The following is a 16,827-nucleotide window of genomic DNA, read 5'->3' as shown; positions in this document are numbered from 1 at the left end:
TTTCTTAGGTCAGTCTCCCAAGGCAACAAAAATAAAAATGATGCAACCAGTAAGGGGTTAACTTTCAAAATATACAAACAGCTTATACAACTCAAGAATTCAATCAAAAAATGGACAGAAGACCTAGATGTTTCTCCAAAGAAAAAATACAAATGGCCAATAGGTACATGACAAGATGCTCAACATTGCTAATTATTGGAGAAATGCAAATCAAAATTACAATGAGGTACCACCTCGCACCGGTCAGAATGGTCATCATTAAAAACTCTGCAAATAACATGTAAGAGATGATGTGGAGAAAAAGGAACCCTCCTACACTGTTGGTGGGAATGTAAGTTGGTACAGCCACTATAGAAAAATGTTTTGAGGTTCCTCAGAAAACTAAAAATAGAATTACCAGCAATCCCTCTCCTGGGCATATATCCAGACAAAACTCTAATTCAAAAAGATACATGCACCCCCTATATTCATAGCAGCACTACTCACAATAGCCAAGATATGGAAACTACATATCCACTGACAGATGAATTGATAAAGATGTGATACATATATACAATGGAATACTCGTCAGTCATTAAAAATAGAATGAAATAATGCCATTTGCAGCAACATGAATGCAAACAGAGCATCATATTAACTGAAGTAGGTCAGAAAAAGAAAGACAAATACCATATGCTGTCACTTACAGGTGGAATCTAAAATATGACATGAACAAACCTATCTACAAAACAGACTCATGCACACAGAGAACAGATTTATGGTTGCCAAGGGGAAAGGGATTAGGGGAGGGGCTGAGCGAGAGGCTGGGGTTAGTAGATGTAAGCTATAATACACAGAATGGATAAATAACAAGGTCCTAGTGTACAGCACAGAGAACTATATTCAATGATAAAATATAATGGAAAAGAATATTAAAAACAAAAAGTATATACAACTGAAGGAAATGGCAACCCACTCCAGTATTCTTGCCTGGAAAATCCCATGGACAGAGGAACCTGGCAGGCTACTGTCCATGGGGTTGCAAAGAGTTGGACACAGCTGAGTGACTTCACTTCACTTTGCTTCACCACAGAAAGTAACAACACTGTTATCAATTGTACTTCAATTAAAAAAAAATAATAAAAAAACAAAAACAAATAAGCTGTTACAGCTAACCAGAATTTTTGAGTTGGTCTCTGGACATGAGTCTGCCATCTCCCCAGATTGTCAGCTTTTCTGATAAAAGCACCTTTCCTTTCTAAAAAAAGTATCTGTACAATTCTAGAAATATTTGTATCCCATGCAATGTATAAACAAAACACATGGACAGGGGATAAACAGGAGACTGTTACATCAAGATGGTAGTAATTGTCCTTCTATTTCTCCAGAGTTTTTTGATTCGGTTGTAATGGCTATTTTTTTAAGATTTAAAAAAAAATTTATTTTTATTCACTTGGAGGATAATTACTTTACAATATGGTATTGGTTTATAATGCCTATTTTTAAAGTGTTATTTTCTATGTTTAACTTATTCTTCCTTGACAGCACCAGTATTTCAATCAGTAATCCTGTTGAGAAAGATGGAAGTGAAGACTAGGGACACCAGAATCCCAATATACAGAAGATTCAATAACGGAAAAACCTACATCGATATGAAATACCTGTAATATAAGTAAAGAACTACAAAGAACAGTTCTATAGGCAGGCAGGAAAACGGGAGAGGAAAATACTTTTCCATCTGGAAACAAATCACTGAATGACATAATGCACAACCAGCTTCCTGCTGGAGCTCCTTGTTCTAATAACTACTCTGCAGCTGCCTGTGTTCTCCTTCCTTCTCATCACTGGTAACCAAGGATACCACAGGTTTTCCTACGCTTCTGTTTCCCAAACATCAAACTAGTTTTGTTTAAAACAGGAAAGCAGCAAAAGAGAAATGGTTCTTAATTAAAAAAAAAAAAAAAGCATATCAGGTTCTCAGACAATCACTGCCTGTGTTTTCTGACATTAGGTAAAACAGATACTTTGGAACTCCAGCTGAAAGAAGGGAATTCACTCCAGCCCCAAACTAGGAAGCAGTGACTCATCTCTGAAATGAAAAGGAGACACGCCAGTCAGGGGCTTAACAGAGCCATCTGCTGCGGTCATGATCTTGGGCTTGGCTTCTGAGGCAGACATTCACTTGAGTATATCATCTGATACAGTGACTTTCTTGGTTGCGATTTATGAGCTGCCAGTGTTTACTTGTGAGACTGTCTGGAGCTGGAAGGAAAGGAAGATAAATATACCAAAGCCCAGCTGAGCAACTGATCGGTTTTACATTTTATTTTCAGGAAATGACATCTTGTTTTCACAAAGAAGAGGTATGCCATCCTCTCAAATAGGCTGCCTTTGCCTTTGGGGGCAGCAATAGGGGTAATACCCAATTTGTCCCAAACAAATGTCAACAGAGGTGCTTCTGAGGTACCAAAACAATAACAATAACAAACTTAAAAAGTACAACAGAAATATATAACCCATACAACATGTAGTGAAACAGAGTCTCTCAAGTACCCTGAAGCAGTCGGGGCTGCAGACAATGGTGGCAGCAGGGATGGCCCAGGCATAGGCTCGTGATGGAGGGTTTCCTAACTCAGTCTGTCCCAAGTGGCTCCATCCCACGCTCTCAGAGCTGCCCAAGACCTGTCCAAGAGAATCCTCCAGACCGTCCGAAGTTCCCAGTGCCTGGCAGTCTGTCAAACACTCCTGGAGCACCATCTTCAGAACAATCTCTTTCCTTTGGAGAGAAAAAAAAAGAAGAGAGAAATAGAGGAGCCTGCATTTCCCTCCCTGGCCTCCCTGCTGCCCTCCTCAGCCCCTTCCCCACACAGCAGCCACAGTGAATCAAGACACAGATGTGAGATCACATCACTCTGCTCACAGCCCACCCCTCTCTTCTTCCAGAGTAAAAGCTGAAGTCCTTCCAAAGGCCTATAAATCCCTACTCAGCCTGCCCTCTGCCCAACCTTCCGACCTCACTTCCTGTTCTCCTCCCCGTCGCTCATTCTACTCCTGCTACGTCACCTCCATGCTGTCCCTCCAAAACCCTTTCCCCAGACGGCAGCATGGCCACCGCCTTTAGAACGTGACTCAAATACCACCTTCTCCTCAGTGACTGCCCTGGCTGCTCTATCAAAAACTGCCAACACTCCCCCCATCACGGCTGGTCCCTTTCTTGCTTTATTAGCGAGAAAGCACAAATCACATCTAACTAATTAGATTTTCACTTCTTCTACTCCTCATACCTAGAAGAGTGCCAGGCACAAAGCTGATCTTCAGTTAACACTTTCAGAGGAAGGAAGGAAATACATATACAGCAACAGGCACAGAGAGGTGCCCCTTCAAAGTCCGTCCAGAGAGGGAGGGCGTGGGAGGGGCTATTCACTGGCCTCTAGTGTTTTCCATTAGCTTCTGCTTCCTTGATCCCAGGGAAACAGGGATTTTGGCTTACACCAAAAGCAATCTCAAGACTTTGAGATTAAAGTGTGGAATGTTTTGGTGTGCAGATTGAAAGCGTTATTACATTTATATATAAGGGAATAGTAAGGGTTATTGAGGAGACATCCATCAAGGGACAAGGCAAGGAATGACAGTAAGTGATAAAAGAAGGGAAGGAAAAAGGAAGGGGCAAAAATGAGAGGGTGGTGATGGAGAATTATTTTTTTTTAAAGCTTCTGTTAACAAATCTGCTAATTTTTGATCCCATGATAATTTTGCAAAGGATAAATTTTAAAACTATGTGAGTGCATGTATGTGGACACCTGCCCCCACCCCATGCCAATCTTGCTGAGAGCCACTTTATCTTAGGCAAACACTGTCCTTATACCAGGTGGGCATGCTGACTTCATGCACGTGACCCTCTAGGTTCTTGGTGCAGGACTGGGTACTTGTTGGGAATCCCCTAGCGGACCAGTGGTCAGGACTCCGAAATTCCACTGCCGCAGGCACCGGGTTCAATCCCTGGTCAGGGAAATAAGATCTCATCTGCAACCCACAAGGTAGAGCCAAAAAAACATAAAATACAACATCTTGCTAACAAGTATTCTCTCTGGATGAGGTCAGCTTGGCAGACATTGTTACTGCTGCTATTCCCTACACAGTCCTTTAAGAGGCTCTGTCTTTCAGCAGGTGATGATGGGGAATAACCAGGGAAAGCCTGCCAGGTGCTCTCTTCAGAGACGGAGTTTCTCCTGTCCTGTGTCTGGATCACCCTCCTCCTAGCCTACAGGAAGCCGGCAAGAGCCACAGGCTATGTGATCTCACCTGAGCCAATCTTCCTAGAGACCACCAATCTCTGGAGGGACATCTCTCTCATAGATTCAGGAAAGCTGTGGTTCATAAACCTTCCTCCCCACCTCCACACCCCTGAAAGGCCATGGACAACTCCCACTAGCAGCCTCGCTTTCATATTTAGTACCAAGGGAGCTGGGAGCTGCAATTTGAAAAAGTCTCTGGACTGAAAATCACTGTTCTGAAGGACCAGCAAGATTTTATTCTACATAACCTGCTTTTGTCTTTTTGAGCACAACTCAAAGAAACTCCGAGGGAAAGCTTAAAGTGAGAATGTTAACACTCATGTCAACCAACCAACACTTAATGAGAATAGAACAAACGGGGAAGGGGGAGCAACTGACAGAAGACTCAGCTCCAGCACCTCCCCAGCTCATGTCACAAAATGTCTTTCCTTCAGAAAAACCTCATGTCAATATCCCAGAGGGCTGCAACTGCTCATGCGACACACACTTAACATTCATTATCTGCCCCAGCTCCAGGGCACCCTTTCTCCAACACAGGATCTGGCCCCTACACTCTCCTCCTCCTCCCCTCTTCCGGATAATCTGGCCTCACAGACTTGACTGAAGATCTATGGCTAATCAATCATGAGGCATTACTCCTCCCATGGGGATATGGGCCTTGAAGACACCAACCAGTCAGGCAGGCCTGGAGTAGCACTGCTCTTGGTGAAATCAGACAGGCAGACTCTCCTCTCCAAACTCGTGATAAGCACTCCCCTACCCAGGAGGAAAACGGCCCTTCCAGTGTCAGAACTGTGACAATTACAGGCCTGCCAATTCTAGTTCCCAGATCCTACATTTGGTCCTTTAAAAATTCCCATGCACTGGGGATTAAACCGGCTTTCAATTGGCAAAGAAGGTTGGTATCTGAACTGAGAATTCCCTCTACACTCCACATTGCAGCCCGCTGAAGCTGCTGACGGCTCTGGCACCTGTTTCCCTAAGTCAGGCCTCAGCACCTCTGTCTGTCTCTGGAGAAAACGTCGAAGCTGCAGTCGCTGCGATAACTGCAGAAACCGAGGCTGGTGCCAGAGCTGCTCTCAGCCAGCGCGAGCATCAGGGAGGCCGATTCAGTTTACTTCGTCGGCTCCCAGTGTCACCAAAAAGGTACCTGCTTTAGCCTTCAGAGAGAAAAGAGGGGTCTGACACTATCCACCTTGCAGTATTAACTCTGCGTGAGGGGAGTCAGAGACAAATTTAGGACACAGGGTCCTTCTTTCTCTTTCCAATGGCTGCATGCATCTACCGTGTTTGGACCTTTGAGAAGAAACCTAGTCAGTGCGCTGGGTGAAGAAAGACTGTATGGGTGTGTGGAGAGAAAGGAACCCTCCTCCACTGTTGTGGAGAATGTAAACTGGTTGTGGGAATGTAAACTGGTACAACCACTATGGAGAACAATACGGAGGTTCCTCAGAAAATCAAAAACAGAGCTACCACAACACCCAACAATTCCACCTCTGGGTATTTATCCAAAGAAATGAAAACATTAACTCAGAAAAGACATATGCACCCCCAATGTTCATTGCAGCATTAGTGACAACAACTACAATATGGAAAGAACTTAGGTGCCCATCAACAGATGAATAAGGAAATTATACATACATAAATATATACACACACACACACAAGGGGCTACTACTCAGCCATAAAAAAGAATGAGATCTTCCCATGTGCAACAACATGGATGAACCTAGAAGGTACTCTGTTAAGTGAAATAAATCAGAGAGAAAGGCAAATTCCATACGATTTTACTTAAATCTGGAATCTAAAAAACAAATGAACAAACATAACGGAACAGAAACAGACTTATAAATACAGTCTACAAAGAACAATCTGGTGGTTGCCAGAAGGGAGAGTGACAGCGGAATGGGTGAAACAGGGGAAGGGAATTAACTTCCACTTACAAAATAAATTAAGTCACAGGGATGTAATGTACAGCACAGGGAATATAATCAGTAATACTATAATCGCTTTGTACAGTGACAGATGGTAACTAGACTTATTATGGTGATCATTCTGTAATGTATAAAACTATCAAGTCACTCAGTTCAGTTCAGTTCAGTCGCTCAGTCGTGTCCAACTCCTTGCAACCCTATGAATCGCAGCACGCCAGGCCTCCCTGTAGATCAATTTTACTTCAAAGAAAAAAATAAAAACAATAACCTCCAAAAACCAAAAAGCAAAAAAAAGAAAGTATATGGGTATCCCCACCCACACACAGACCCAGCAAACTTAAGCTCACAGGCTTGGTCCAATCTGGGTTCCCAGGTCAGCATTCCTCTCAGGAAGGGAAGAGAGAAGAAAACAGAAGGCATTCACAGCACCTCAAAAGACACTTCCTAAGCCTTGGCCATCCTCGTGCTCCTCTGGCACCATGCAGACAGCATGTCCTGTCTGGGCCACCAAGCGGGGCCCTGCGAGGAACAAACAGCTCACTGCTTCTCACGCCTTTGTGCTTATGCTGATTCCTCTGCTTAGAAAGCAGCATCCCTAGAGCCTTTAGAACTCAGTTCAAATTCACTTCTTCTGTGAAGCTTGTTCCCATACCTCCAACCTGTCCAGGTCAAATTGAATGCCCTCTTCTCCGCAGTTTTCCAGCACCCTATTATGGAACTTGCACCCTACCTACTTGCTTTTCTGTCTCCTCCACAGGTTGTGAGAGCTGAGATAATACCTTATCTCTTTATACCAGTGCCTAGTGTAGTGTTCCTATAAATGGTTAAGGACTAATGAGAGGTGGAGAGAAACAGCAATGGATTCTGCCAGAATCAAGTGGCTCCTAGGAGGTTAAAAAGCAAAAACAAACACCTATGGGGATTCCAAACTGGGCACAAAGTCCAATAGCACATAATTGTCAAAAAAGCAGAAAATACTTTGATTTCAAAGAACCACCTGAGAGCTGTCCTACCCTCCCAAAGGTCAGAATGTCTTCCTTGGGCAAAATAGGCTCCACACCCACCCTGTGACCGGTTAGCTGCCCCTGCAACGGCTCACCAACCAGGGCCGATCCCACACTACAGCTGCTGACAAATCAGCATCAGACTCCTGGCCTGATTCAAAGAGGCTGATATTTGCTGAAGGGCTAAGAGAAAAAAGCAGTAGACAGAAAATCCTGTTCTTAGCAGTGTGGCATTTAAGCCTTTGGCTTCTCTTAATTCAGAAAAGGGTACATCCAAATACATACATGAACATGGCTTCCCGATGGGCAGGTGGTGGGAAGCACCTGGAAGGGCAGTGAGCTTTTGGTTCCTCTTCTCTGACTGGCCCTTTATCTGCAACCAACTGACCTCTCAGTACTCTGGCTCTGAGCTTTCCCAGAGGGTAGAGCTGTACAGGATTTCTTAAGGGACCGAACATGATAATCAGATCCACCCTCCTCCTGTGAACTCTCATCCCTGCCTAATAACCAACCCTTCTGATCCACTGGTTCCCTTGTGCTTTGCCCCAGGACACATTCTTCTGCCACAAGGACATTTAAGTCTCAGCAGAGCAGGCCCCAAATGTGATGAGATCACTCGGGTTGGAGGAGCAGATACTCTGGGAGGATGGTTCCTTGAGGAAACTCACCCACCCCTACATCCCTAATCTCTTTATTCAAACTCTCTCTGAGAAACTTGTTTATTAGGAGCCCAAAGTTAACAGAATAGGATTAAATTCATCTCTTTTTGGCTTAACAGTTATGCCTGATTTGTGTAGTTAAGCTGTGACTCTTACAGATAGAACCTATATGTGTTTTCTTCACATTTTTTGGCATTTTCCAAGTTGTGAATCTTTGACTTGGACACATCCTATTTATAATTTATTGTGTACCCAACCCAAGGTTTCTGCAACCCACCGAGAGCAACAGACAGCTACTGAACTGTCTTGAACGACAGCCCCATCTAGTGACTAGCCTGCAAGTTGTCCACCCGTGTGTTTTTCTAATCCCATCTTTTCTTATCCCATAACTAAGACACAAACACCTAAGCCTGCCCATCCCCTGCTGCTCAAATATTTCACTCTGCCTCAACTCTTTCTTACATGTTTGTTATCTTTAGCTTCCTTTACTTTCCCCCATTTCTTCCACCTCCTTCTTAAGGTCAAGAATCATGTACCTGACTCTTCTGGATCCAAAACACTCTTTAAGTCTGTTGAGGGGACTCACCTCTTTTCATACTCACTCACCTTTTCGTTCCCTGATGAGGACAATTCGTCGTTCTTTCACTTCTGAGTTCAGATTGTCTACCATCTTACTAATGCAATTGTCCAGAACCAGGGAGCGGGTTTTGGACTTGATGTCCTTCCGACAAATGGGGCATTCTACTTTCCGCTTCATCCACTCATTGATACAGTAGGAGCAGAAACTATGGGCACAGTTCAAGGTGACAGCCTATAATGGAAATGTGAACACACACATTAGAACTGTGACGCTTACTTCCCCAGGGCCGTTGTGATCTCAGAGTTAGGGAAGGAGTTAGTTCTCAAGACTAAATGGAAATTTAACCATAACTTCATCTAGAGGGCTTACAAAGGGTATCAGAATCATTCCTAGGAACGTGAAATTTTAAGCTTTACGTTAGATGATTTGTTTTTTCTCTCAAAGTTAAGTTCATAAACTCAGGCTCCAGGTAGGGTGATTTGTCTTATTTTGTTCCACCAACTCAGTTCACACTGCCAACGTGTGTTAGCTACCCTGCAAATAAATGTCACTGGACTTAAGTAGGACTAGAAAGCATGTGAATGTTTGGTATAAATATATCACTTATTCTCTCATGAAAAATAAATTTACGTGAATGGTGAATTAGAACCTCAATTTTAATTCACACAGTGAATACTCAGTATACCAAATGGTAGGAGGTATAAAAGTATATGTAAAAGAACTTAGGCTACGGAAAAAGAATAAAAAAACAAAATCAGAAAAAATGTAATGGGTTCAACTGACAGTGCCTTAAGTAATATCAATAAGCCTATAAGAAGAAAGAAAGCAGAAAAAGGTCCGTATTTGAGGGGCTCCTGAGTAACCCCAATGGTCAGCTTTCTGTCAACGTCCTTATCACTTTCCAAGACATAAACCATACTCTTCGTTACTCTTATTTTTGTACATCTCCTAAGATATAACTTTTCCTGGAGCTCAAAAGTTTTCTTTCTTGCTTTTAGGAAAGCAGGGGGAAATAACACAAACTTTGTATTATTTTCCAAATGCCAAGTGAAGGCCAGAAAGCCAACTAGGAGACATTCCCAGTAAAGAATGAGACATACAAAAAAAGAAAGTAAAAATAAAGAATGAGACAAAATTCTCAATAAACAGGACTAAAAACCTGCTTGACTAAAATGAAATCTCTTTCCCAACACTGATTTTAAGAGATGACCAGCAGGAAAGGTCAGCACATGCTGTAAACCAAACAAAGATCAAGTTACTTGTCTCTTACATGTCGTGCAGATGCTCTGGGTTGGCTAAATCATCACTCATTCCAACCCCTTTTCTTGTCGTCTTCTATTAAGGTGAGTAAGTCATGCTGAAATAATACTGAGTTTCTCCAAAGCAGGGAATCAAATGACTAGAAACTATGGGGGAAATTATGATCTGAAGTCAAAGTAGATCTAAAGCAAAAGAAACAGGTCTATCCAGGACAGATTTTTCAGGAGGCTAATAGACCCAATCTCCTTAAAGACCACCAGATAAAAAGGAAGCTGTGTGTGTATGCATTTTCTTTTTAAATGAGTCTGAAAAGCACTATCATTTAACAACTTTAGTTTAACACTTATTGTGTAAGATGAACTGGACACAAATGGTAGAATTTGTGAAAATAAGAGTCTGTGCAAAAACAAGACAGGGTAACAAATGAAATCCTAGGCGTGATGTTTCATTTTCTTAAGGAGCCTCAGAGTCCCTGAAAAATGTTCCATTGGGCCACTGAATCCCCAGTGATTATACCGCAATGACATTTACCCCCTTGTTCAAAGGCTGCACTGCACGCCCACTCTCAGCACTGTGTCCTTTCAGAGCAAAGAAAGACTAGCTTTATTGAGTAGCTTTATTCTGATACTTCAAATTTCTAATGCCATCTAATTCAGGAATCTGCCAGAATCAAATGGCTCCCAGGAGGTAAAAAAAAAAACAAAAAAAAAAACCTGCAGGAGCTCAACACTAGGAAAAAAAAAAAAAACACAACAAAAACCCAACAGCATATAGTTGTTGGAAATGTAGGAAACATATGACATTCTGACCTGTAGGAGGGTGGGGCAGCCCCTAGATGGTTCTTCAAAAGCAAAGTGTTTTTCCCTCAACAACAAAAAGATAAAGGCTTTATTATAGCCCCAAACACTGATTCTGCTAAAAAAAGAACTCAAGAACAAATGAAGTAAGAAAAAAGCCAGTGGAGGTAAAGAAGACCACAAAGAGAAGTGAGAAGTGGCCACCTCCAGCAGCCACTTTGAAGTCAAATAGCTACAGTAAGTTTCTGGAGGAAAAATCTCTTCAGAATGTTACCCTAGAGCAGAAGCAGTCTGTGTATCTGAGGCTCCATTCAGGAGTGGGAGAGTGAGAAGGCGTGAGCCACTGCTCATCATTACCTCAACGAAGTATTCTGAGCAAATAATACACTGGAGCTCATTCTCTAGCACGTCATTCATGTGGCTAAGAACTTCCTCCTTCTGTGCTTGCACCTTCTCCTTCTCTTCCTGCAAAGACATATAACCCCACCCGTCATTCGGGAGAACTAACAAGAATGCAAAACAGGACAGAGCAGGATTAATAGTCTGCAGTAGGATTCAGAAAGAATCTAAATTAAAAATTTACCCTGGCGTAGTAACACAAGAATAAAATTCTTGCCCCAAGGATTACTGCTTCTCAGAACTGCTTTCTAATATAGGGCACTGTCGTCCTTTTCTTTTTCCTTTCTCGATTTTATGAGTATGTATTGGTATCGCAGTTTCGGTCTTCTTCCCAAAAATAACCAAATGAGAAAAACTGAAGTCAGCATACCAACCCCACCAACCATTTGAGGCCAGAACAAGGCATTAGGTATTCTATAGCACACTGCAGTTCAGAGGGGATACAAAATCATCCTAAGCAGCCAAGAGCTCACTGGATAAGAAAGAAATGAGGAACAGTCCATAAAGGCAGGAAGCTTGAATTAGTGTATAAGGTCCTCTGTGTTCTTTGCAGCTGTCTCTCCTACAAAATAAGGTTAATACCCAAGGTGCCTGGAGGCAGGAGGCTGGAGAGATGACCTGCTGAAGTATCTTCAGGCCTCATGCTCTGTGATGCTTGTTATTCCCCACTCCTGCCGTGCAATTTCCCTGTGCTTTCCCCAAGAGACAGACTGCTTGTGGACACCCTTTTCAAGGAGGATCTAGGTGTGCTCTCTTAAAGTCAACATTTATTAAGTGCCCCTATGCAGGAGAGGAAAAGCCAAAAGAGGGTATGTTTGAGAGGTTATTTTTCATGTTTTATTTTCTTTTCTTATCAAAGCAAAGATTGTGAGACTAATCAGGACAGTGAAGAGGAAATGGACCCATTTATAACTAGAGTCAAGTTCCTTGAAAACTTTTGAATTGCTGGATTTAAAAAGATATGGTGGCGTCTTAGAGGCTGGGGAATAAAGTACTATGTGATTTAAATAGAGAATAAGGATAGCAAACCAAGTGGAAAAAGAGTCCCCTCCTTTCTGTAATCTGCTCCAGATGTGTACCTGAGGAAGGGTGGGCTGAGAGATGTAGTCAGACTCAGGCATTAATTTACCATCACAGGGTGCAAACTGGTGGCCTGTGGACTACATCCAGCCTATAGACTTATTTATTTAGTTTGGCATTCATGGCATCAAAAAACTTGAACCTGTTGCCACTACTTGAAAATTGGGATACTTCACATAAACATCTGAATTTCCATTTTCTGTGGAAAACTCAGATCTAACAACACTGGGCCTTCACTTCTGATTGGCAACAACTGGCTGCTGCAGAGAAGAGTTGCCTCTTGGGGTATGGGTGAGGGTGGAATTCCACCTCACAGCTCCCCACTGTGTTCTCACACCCAGGCCACTTTATTCACTTCTATTATCAGTCTGACTCCAGGGGGCATTTGAGTCTACAGCCCCTAATTTAAGAGTGTCATTGATTTGATGTGAGAAATAATTACACAAATGCATCAAGATGAACTACTTTTTAGTTTGATTACACCACCCCTTAGCCTATGTGAGTGAGACACTCTGAAGGAGCATCTACCACAGACAATGGACTAGACTGCAGGATGCACATTCCCAGCATTTTGCTTCTGAATGAGGGAAGGAAACATGTCTTACAGGCAGAACCTTCTACAGGCCTAAATAATTTTATAGATTATTTCCCTTGAGGCAGGGAATAGCCATACCTCTCCCTTCATTCACCAAAGCAATCCTTGCACTGTTGAAAATGCTGAATTGCATGTACTAACCAAATTCTAAACCTTCTTCTTCTTTCCAGTACCTTGGTCTGCTCCAATTCTTTGTCCTTGGCTTGAATGATTGCTTCAAAGTTCTTCTTGCTGCGATTTAGCTCTTCCATCAGAGCCCGATACTGCAGAAACACAGCAGACACATACTCAAGATGCACAGCACTATATTGTTCCTTTTAGCCACCATGCCTGTCCCTCCCTCTGTCAGCAGTTTGGGTTCAAGAGATCAATGGATTGGGCAATTTCAAAATAATGTTTCTGTTTCTTCAAGACATCCCAGTTAAATGCCCTTTTTTTTTTTTTTTTTCAGGGAAAGGAGCAGATAGGGAGGAAAGCCATCAAATCTATTAATCCCTCTGGAAATAACCCAACCTTCATGGTCACCCAAAGCAACTGAAGAACTTCCAGAGAGTCTGACTTTGTGGGTTTGGCTTGGGGCCCAGGGATGTGCATTAAAAAAAAAAAATTTATTGGAGTATAGTTGATTTACAATATTGTGTTACCTTCTGCTATACAGCAAAGTGAATCAGTTATGGGATGTGCATTTTTTAAAAAGCCACCCAAGTGACTCCGGGAACCAATGCTGAAGAACCAGTAACTAATTCTAAGGCTACCCAGCACTGGGAGCAGCTTGTAAGAAATAATCAGGGATATACAGGATTCAGGAAAACTAGGTAACTGTTTTCACTGAAATTAAAAAAAAGGCCTTTAACCTATTTACTCTATAAATCACACACTATGTGCTGATAAGACAACACTGCCTGAACCCTGCCTTGGCATTCTGGAAACTGGCATGCCCAAGAGCTAATGGCTCATTTACCATGACTCACTGCCTACATCAAATGTCAAGAAATTCCATTTCTATGAAGCATAATTTCTGAGCTCCCTAATGCTTAAGTATAGATTATATTTTAAATTTCATTTCAGATCTTCTTTTAAAGAAGGTGGTTAAGTATTCTGAAAAGATATCACTCAAGAAATACATTTTTAAATGTGTGGGCTAACAAACAAAAAAAAAAGGCAGTTATATTAGAAGTCTTTAGTATTCACCTTGACTACTAATTAGATGCCTGTGCCTTAACTTTCTTATCTATAAAATGGGAAAACAGGTGCCCCTCCTACATCAGGGTTAGTAAGAAAAAACAAAGACATACATGAGAGCACTCAGGAAAGTTTTTAAATCTCTATGTAAAGGCAAGTTGTTATAATTATAGGTCTGGAAAATGAAAAAGAACAGCTTTAGAAGGACCATCAGGTGGAACAAAAAACCACCATGTTTCATTTGAGAGTGGTAAGTCCCCCAGGTATGTTGTCAGAGAACCATGACCTGAAAGTATCCTATTTTAGGTTAATGAAGGGAGATGGGCCAAGAGCCTTATGCTAAATGATAATGTTTTCCAGTCTATCTCAGAAGAGCATAAGGCGTTGGGGGTGCAGGGTACTTAATGGTCCCTCAAGGATTTTCAAGAGCAGAACCTTCCTCTTTTCCAGTCAATTTTATTTGAATATTAATTTAATAATCCTCTAAATGGGAAACATGCCTACCCTCCCAACCTAGAAAATACACAAGCTTAGAAAATAAAATTCCAGAAAGACTGAATTTTTCACCTAATTCTTTCCAAGGCTGTTTGTGAACCCAAGGAAATGAAAGTGGGCAAACTCCCAAGCACGCAGGAATATGTGACTTGGCACTGTGAGAAGGCTGACAGATAGGTAAGCAATAAAAGAACCAAAGGATAAATTCGAAACAAATTCTAACCCAACTGCTCATTTTTCTCAAGAAGATATGAACACTAACCTCCTGACTTAAACTACTAATCATCACACACAGTTGATAAAGACAAAGCAGGTTTTTAAGATGCAAAAGGACTCATTAAAAAATAAACAGAGCGAGGTACTAAAGTTGAATTAAATAAGTAACAGGCAATCTTTTAGGATAATTTTATTCCTGTGAGTCTTGCCTGTTTAGTAAATTGATATGTTTCAGTGGCTGTTAAACTGCAAATTCTCAACCTAACCTAAAATGCTTAATTGGAACATTCTTGAATGGTTTCAGAATGGCTTCAGCTCAGAAATAGTGAGGTAATGGAGGTGTTGCAGGCCCTGGTGGCCAAGTCACGGCTTGCAATTTCCCTCTGCTGCCCTCACCTTTCTGAATGTGCAGTCATTCTCCCAGAGAGCCTCCTAATTGCTACAGGCTCTGTTTCATCTTCACTAGAGCATCTCGTGCTCAGATGAAGATGTAAGCTTTCACGCTGCGGTCTGGCATGTCTGTGAGGTCCAAATCTCAGACCTGATGGTGTGAGCTGCTGCCACCTGCTCTGTCTACAGACTGGAGATGCTGCAGAGGGGTGTGCTAAGTAGCAGAGGCAGCCAGTGGGCACATGAAGCCTGGCTGCCCCCAACTCTGTCGCCCACTATAATCTCAGGACAATAGCAAGACATAAGTTACCTCCTGCAGAGCCTGGGCCAGCTGCTGCTTCAGGTCCTCTTCTCCTTCCTCTTTCTCCAAACCCTGAAAAGCCAAAAACAAAACGGTAGGCTTCAGTGTAGAAAGGGGGGAAAAGGGGTAAAATACAGTAACAAGCAGAGCTGACCTGCTAGCAGAAGCATCTGGAAACAACAGGGGGCATGGAGGGAGTAGAAAATCTCCCATTTTACTTCAAGCTGTTGGCAGTAAGGGACTTAAGCAGAGTTAAACTGCTCAAACACTGCACATCTCAGGGCTGCCACCTTCAAGTCACCATTCAGGGTGTTCTGGAGAAACTCTGGATTAATACTCCAAGTCCCCTCCACTGGCTAATGCTATGACTCTCAAAAGGATGGAAACTCAGAGTTTCTGCATCACCAAGTATCTAAATTGAAATACAATCTCCTGGGCTGGCACTCACGGCTCCGCCATGTTTCCTTCCTCAGTTCTGACCACTGTCTCTCACTCAGAGTCTTCACCACCTCTGGCCCATAAGCTGTTCCTCCTCCACCCGCCTTGGCTGCATTTCCTCCAAGGGCCCCCTCGGGTGTGGATGTCTTCCACATCATCACTCCCCTACATCCAGCACCCTCCACGAGAACCTCTGGGTCCTCCCCTCCTTAAGAATTACCTACCCGCTTAATACACCAACTGGAAATTGTTCTCTAATTTAAATCTATAGACTTTTGAAACTACTGTGATTATTTTGTGTATATCTTGTGTCCTCAACAAGACCTATTCCTTGGTGACAAAAACCATTTATTAAGCATCTTTATAACCACCCAGACCCCAGTATAGTGCCAGGCAACCTGGGTGCTCAAAAAAAAATTCTGTGTGGGAATTCCCTGGCCGTCCAATTGTTAGGACTCTACATTCTCACTGCTGGAGACCTGGGTTCAATCCCTGGTCAGGGAACTAACATCCCACAAGCTGCGCAGTGCACCCACTCCCCGCCCGCCCCCCTCCCCCACAAAAAAATCTGTGTGAAATAACAAGGGTTTAATAAGCTTCTGAGCAAGCAGCATGGGTAGGATAAATTCCTAGGGCTTGGTGACAGAGGAAAATGCAGCTAATAATAAAGGACTAGATACACCTCACTATGAGCAATTTATGTATGACCCTCTCATTCCTAGAGAAATTCCCTAAATGAGTCCTTTTTGCCTTTCTTTACCCTTTTAGTATGGAAAAAGATTTGACAGCTAGCTACATCTTGAAGCATGCCCAGAGCAGCCACAAATATTAATTAACAGTAACTCTTGTTATTGAACATATTAGCCTTTAAAGAGAGTTCTGCTCTGGTGGAGGTGTCATACACTAAATGTGTAGAGATAAACCTCCCTCTATTAATTTCAAGAACCAGTCCAGGCTGGAAAAGGGCAGCAAAAAAGTACATATAAACAAGCAATGTATACCCTGAGAAAGACCTACTTAATCCATGGCCTTTGCTAAGACCATCAGTTCAAGGGGATAGCAGAGCTTAGATGAAATCTATAAATTGTTCAGAAATAAGCCAACACAAGTGGTTGTTTCTTACCCTGAGTAAAGTAAAGGAAAGATAAAAGCTTATTCACTTCAATCCTGATTGGCCCTTCTTAGTTCTAAGTCAACAATGGGGAATTCTTGACATTCAGTCT

General features: G+C 42.4%; 1 protein-coding gene across 3 annotated transcripts in view; it reads right to left on the bottom strand.

The window, feature by feature from the left end:
- Nucleotides 1-2,283: 2,283 nt before the first annotated feature.
- The window catches only part of RNF8 (ring finger protein 8), a 35,970-nt gene continuing 21,426 nt past the window's right edge, over nt 2,284-16,827 (bottom strand). The window contains exons 4-8 of one of the 3 annotated variants that reach the window (XM_043907344.1): nt 15,176-15,238; nt 12,756-12,845; nt 10,866-10,973; nt 8,478-8,682; nt 2,284-2,755 (exon numbers count right to left, since the gene is read on the bottom strand). In XM_043907344.1, coding sequence (XP_043763279.1) covers nt 2,739-2,755; nt 8,478-8,682; nt 10,866-10,973; nt 12,756-12,845; nt 15,176-15,238 — 483 coding nt within the window. In that variant the 3' untranslated portion in view covers nt 2,284-2,738. The remainder of the gene's footprint in view (nt 2,756-8,477; nt 8,683-10,865; nt 10,974-12,755; nt 12,846-15,175; nt 15,239-16,827) is intronic. The other 2 variants (XM_043907346.1, XM_043907345.1) reach the window with 2 other exon arrangements.

The sequence above is a fragment of the Cervus elaphus genome, chromosome 7, assembly GCF_910594005.1.
Source record: "Cervus elaphus chromosome 7, mCerEla1.1, whole genome shotgun sequence".
In the NCBI taxonomy this organism is placed as follows: Eukaryota; Metazoa; Chordata; class Mammalia; order Artiodactyla; family Cervidae; genus Cervus; species Cervus elaphus.
The sequence above is the reverse complement of the archived record's forward strand: the minus strand, read 5'-3'. Positions and strand labels throughout refer to the sequence as shown.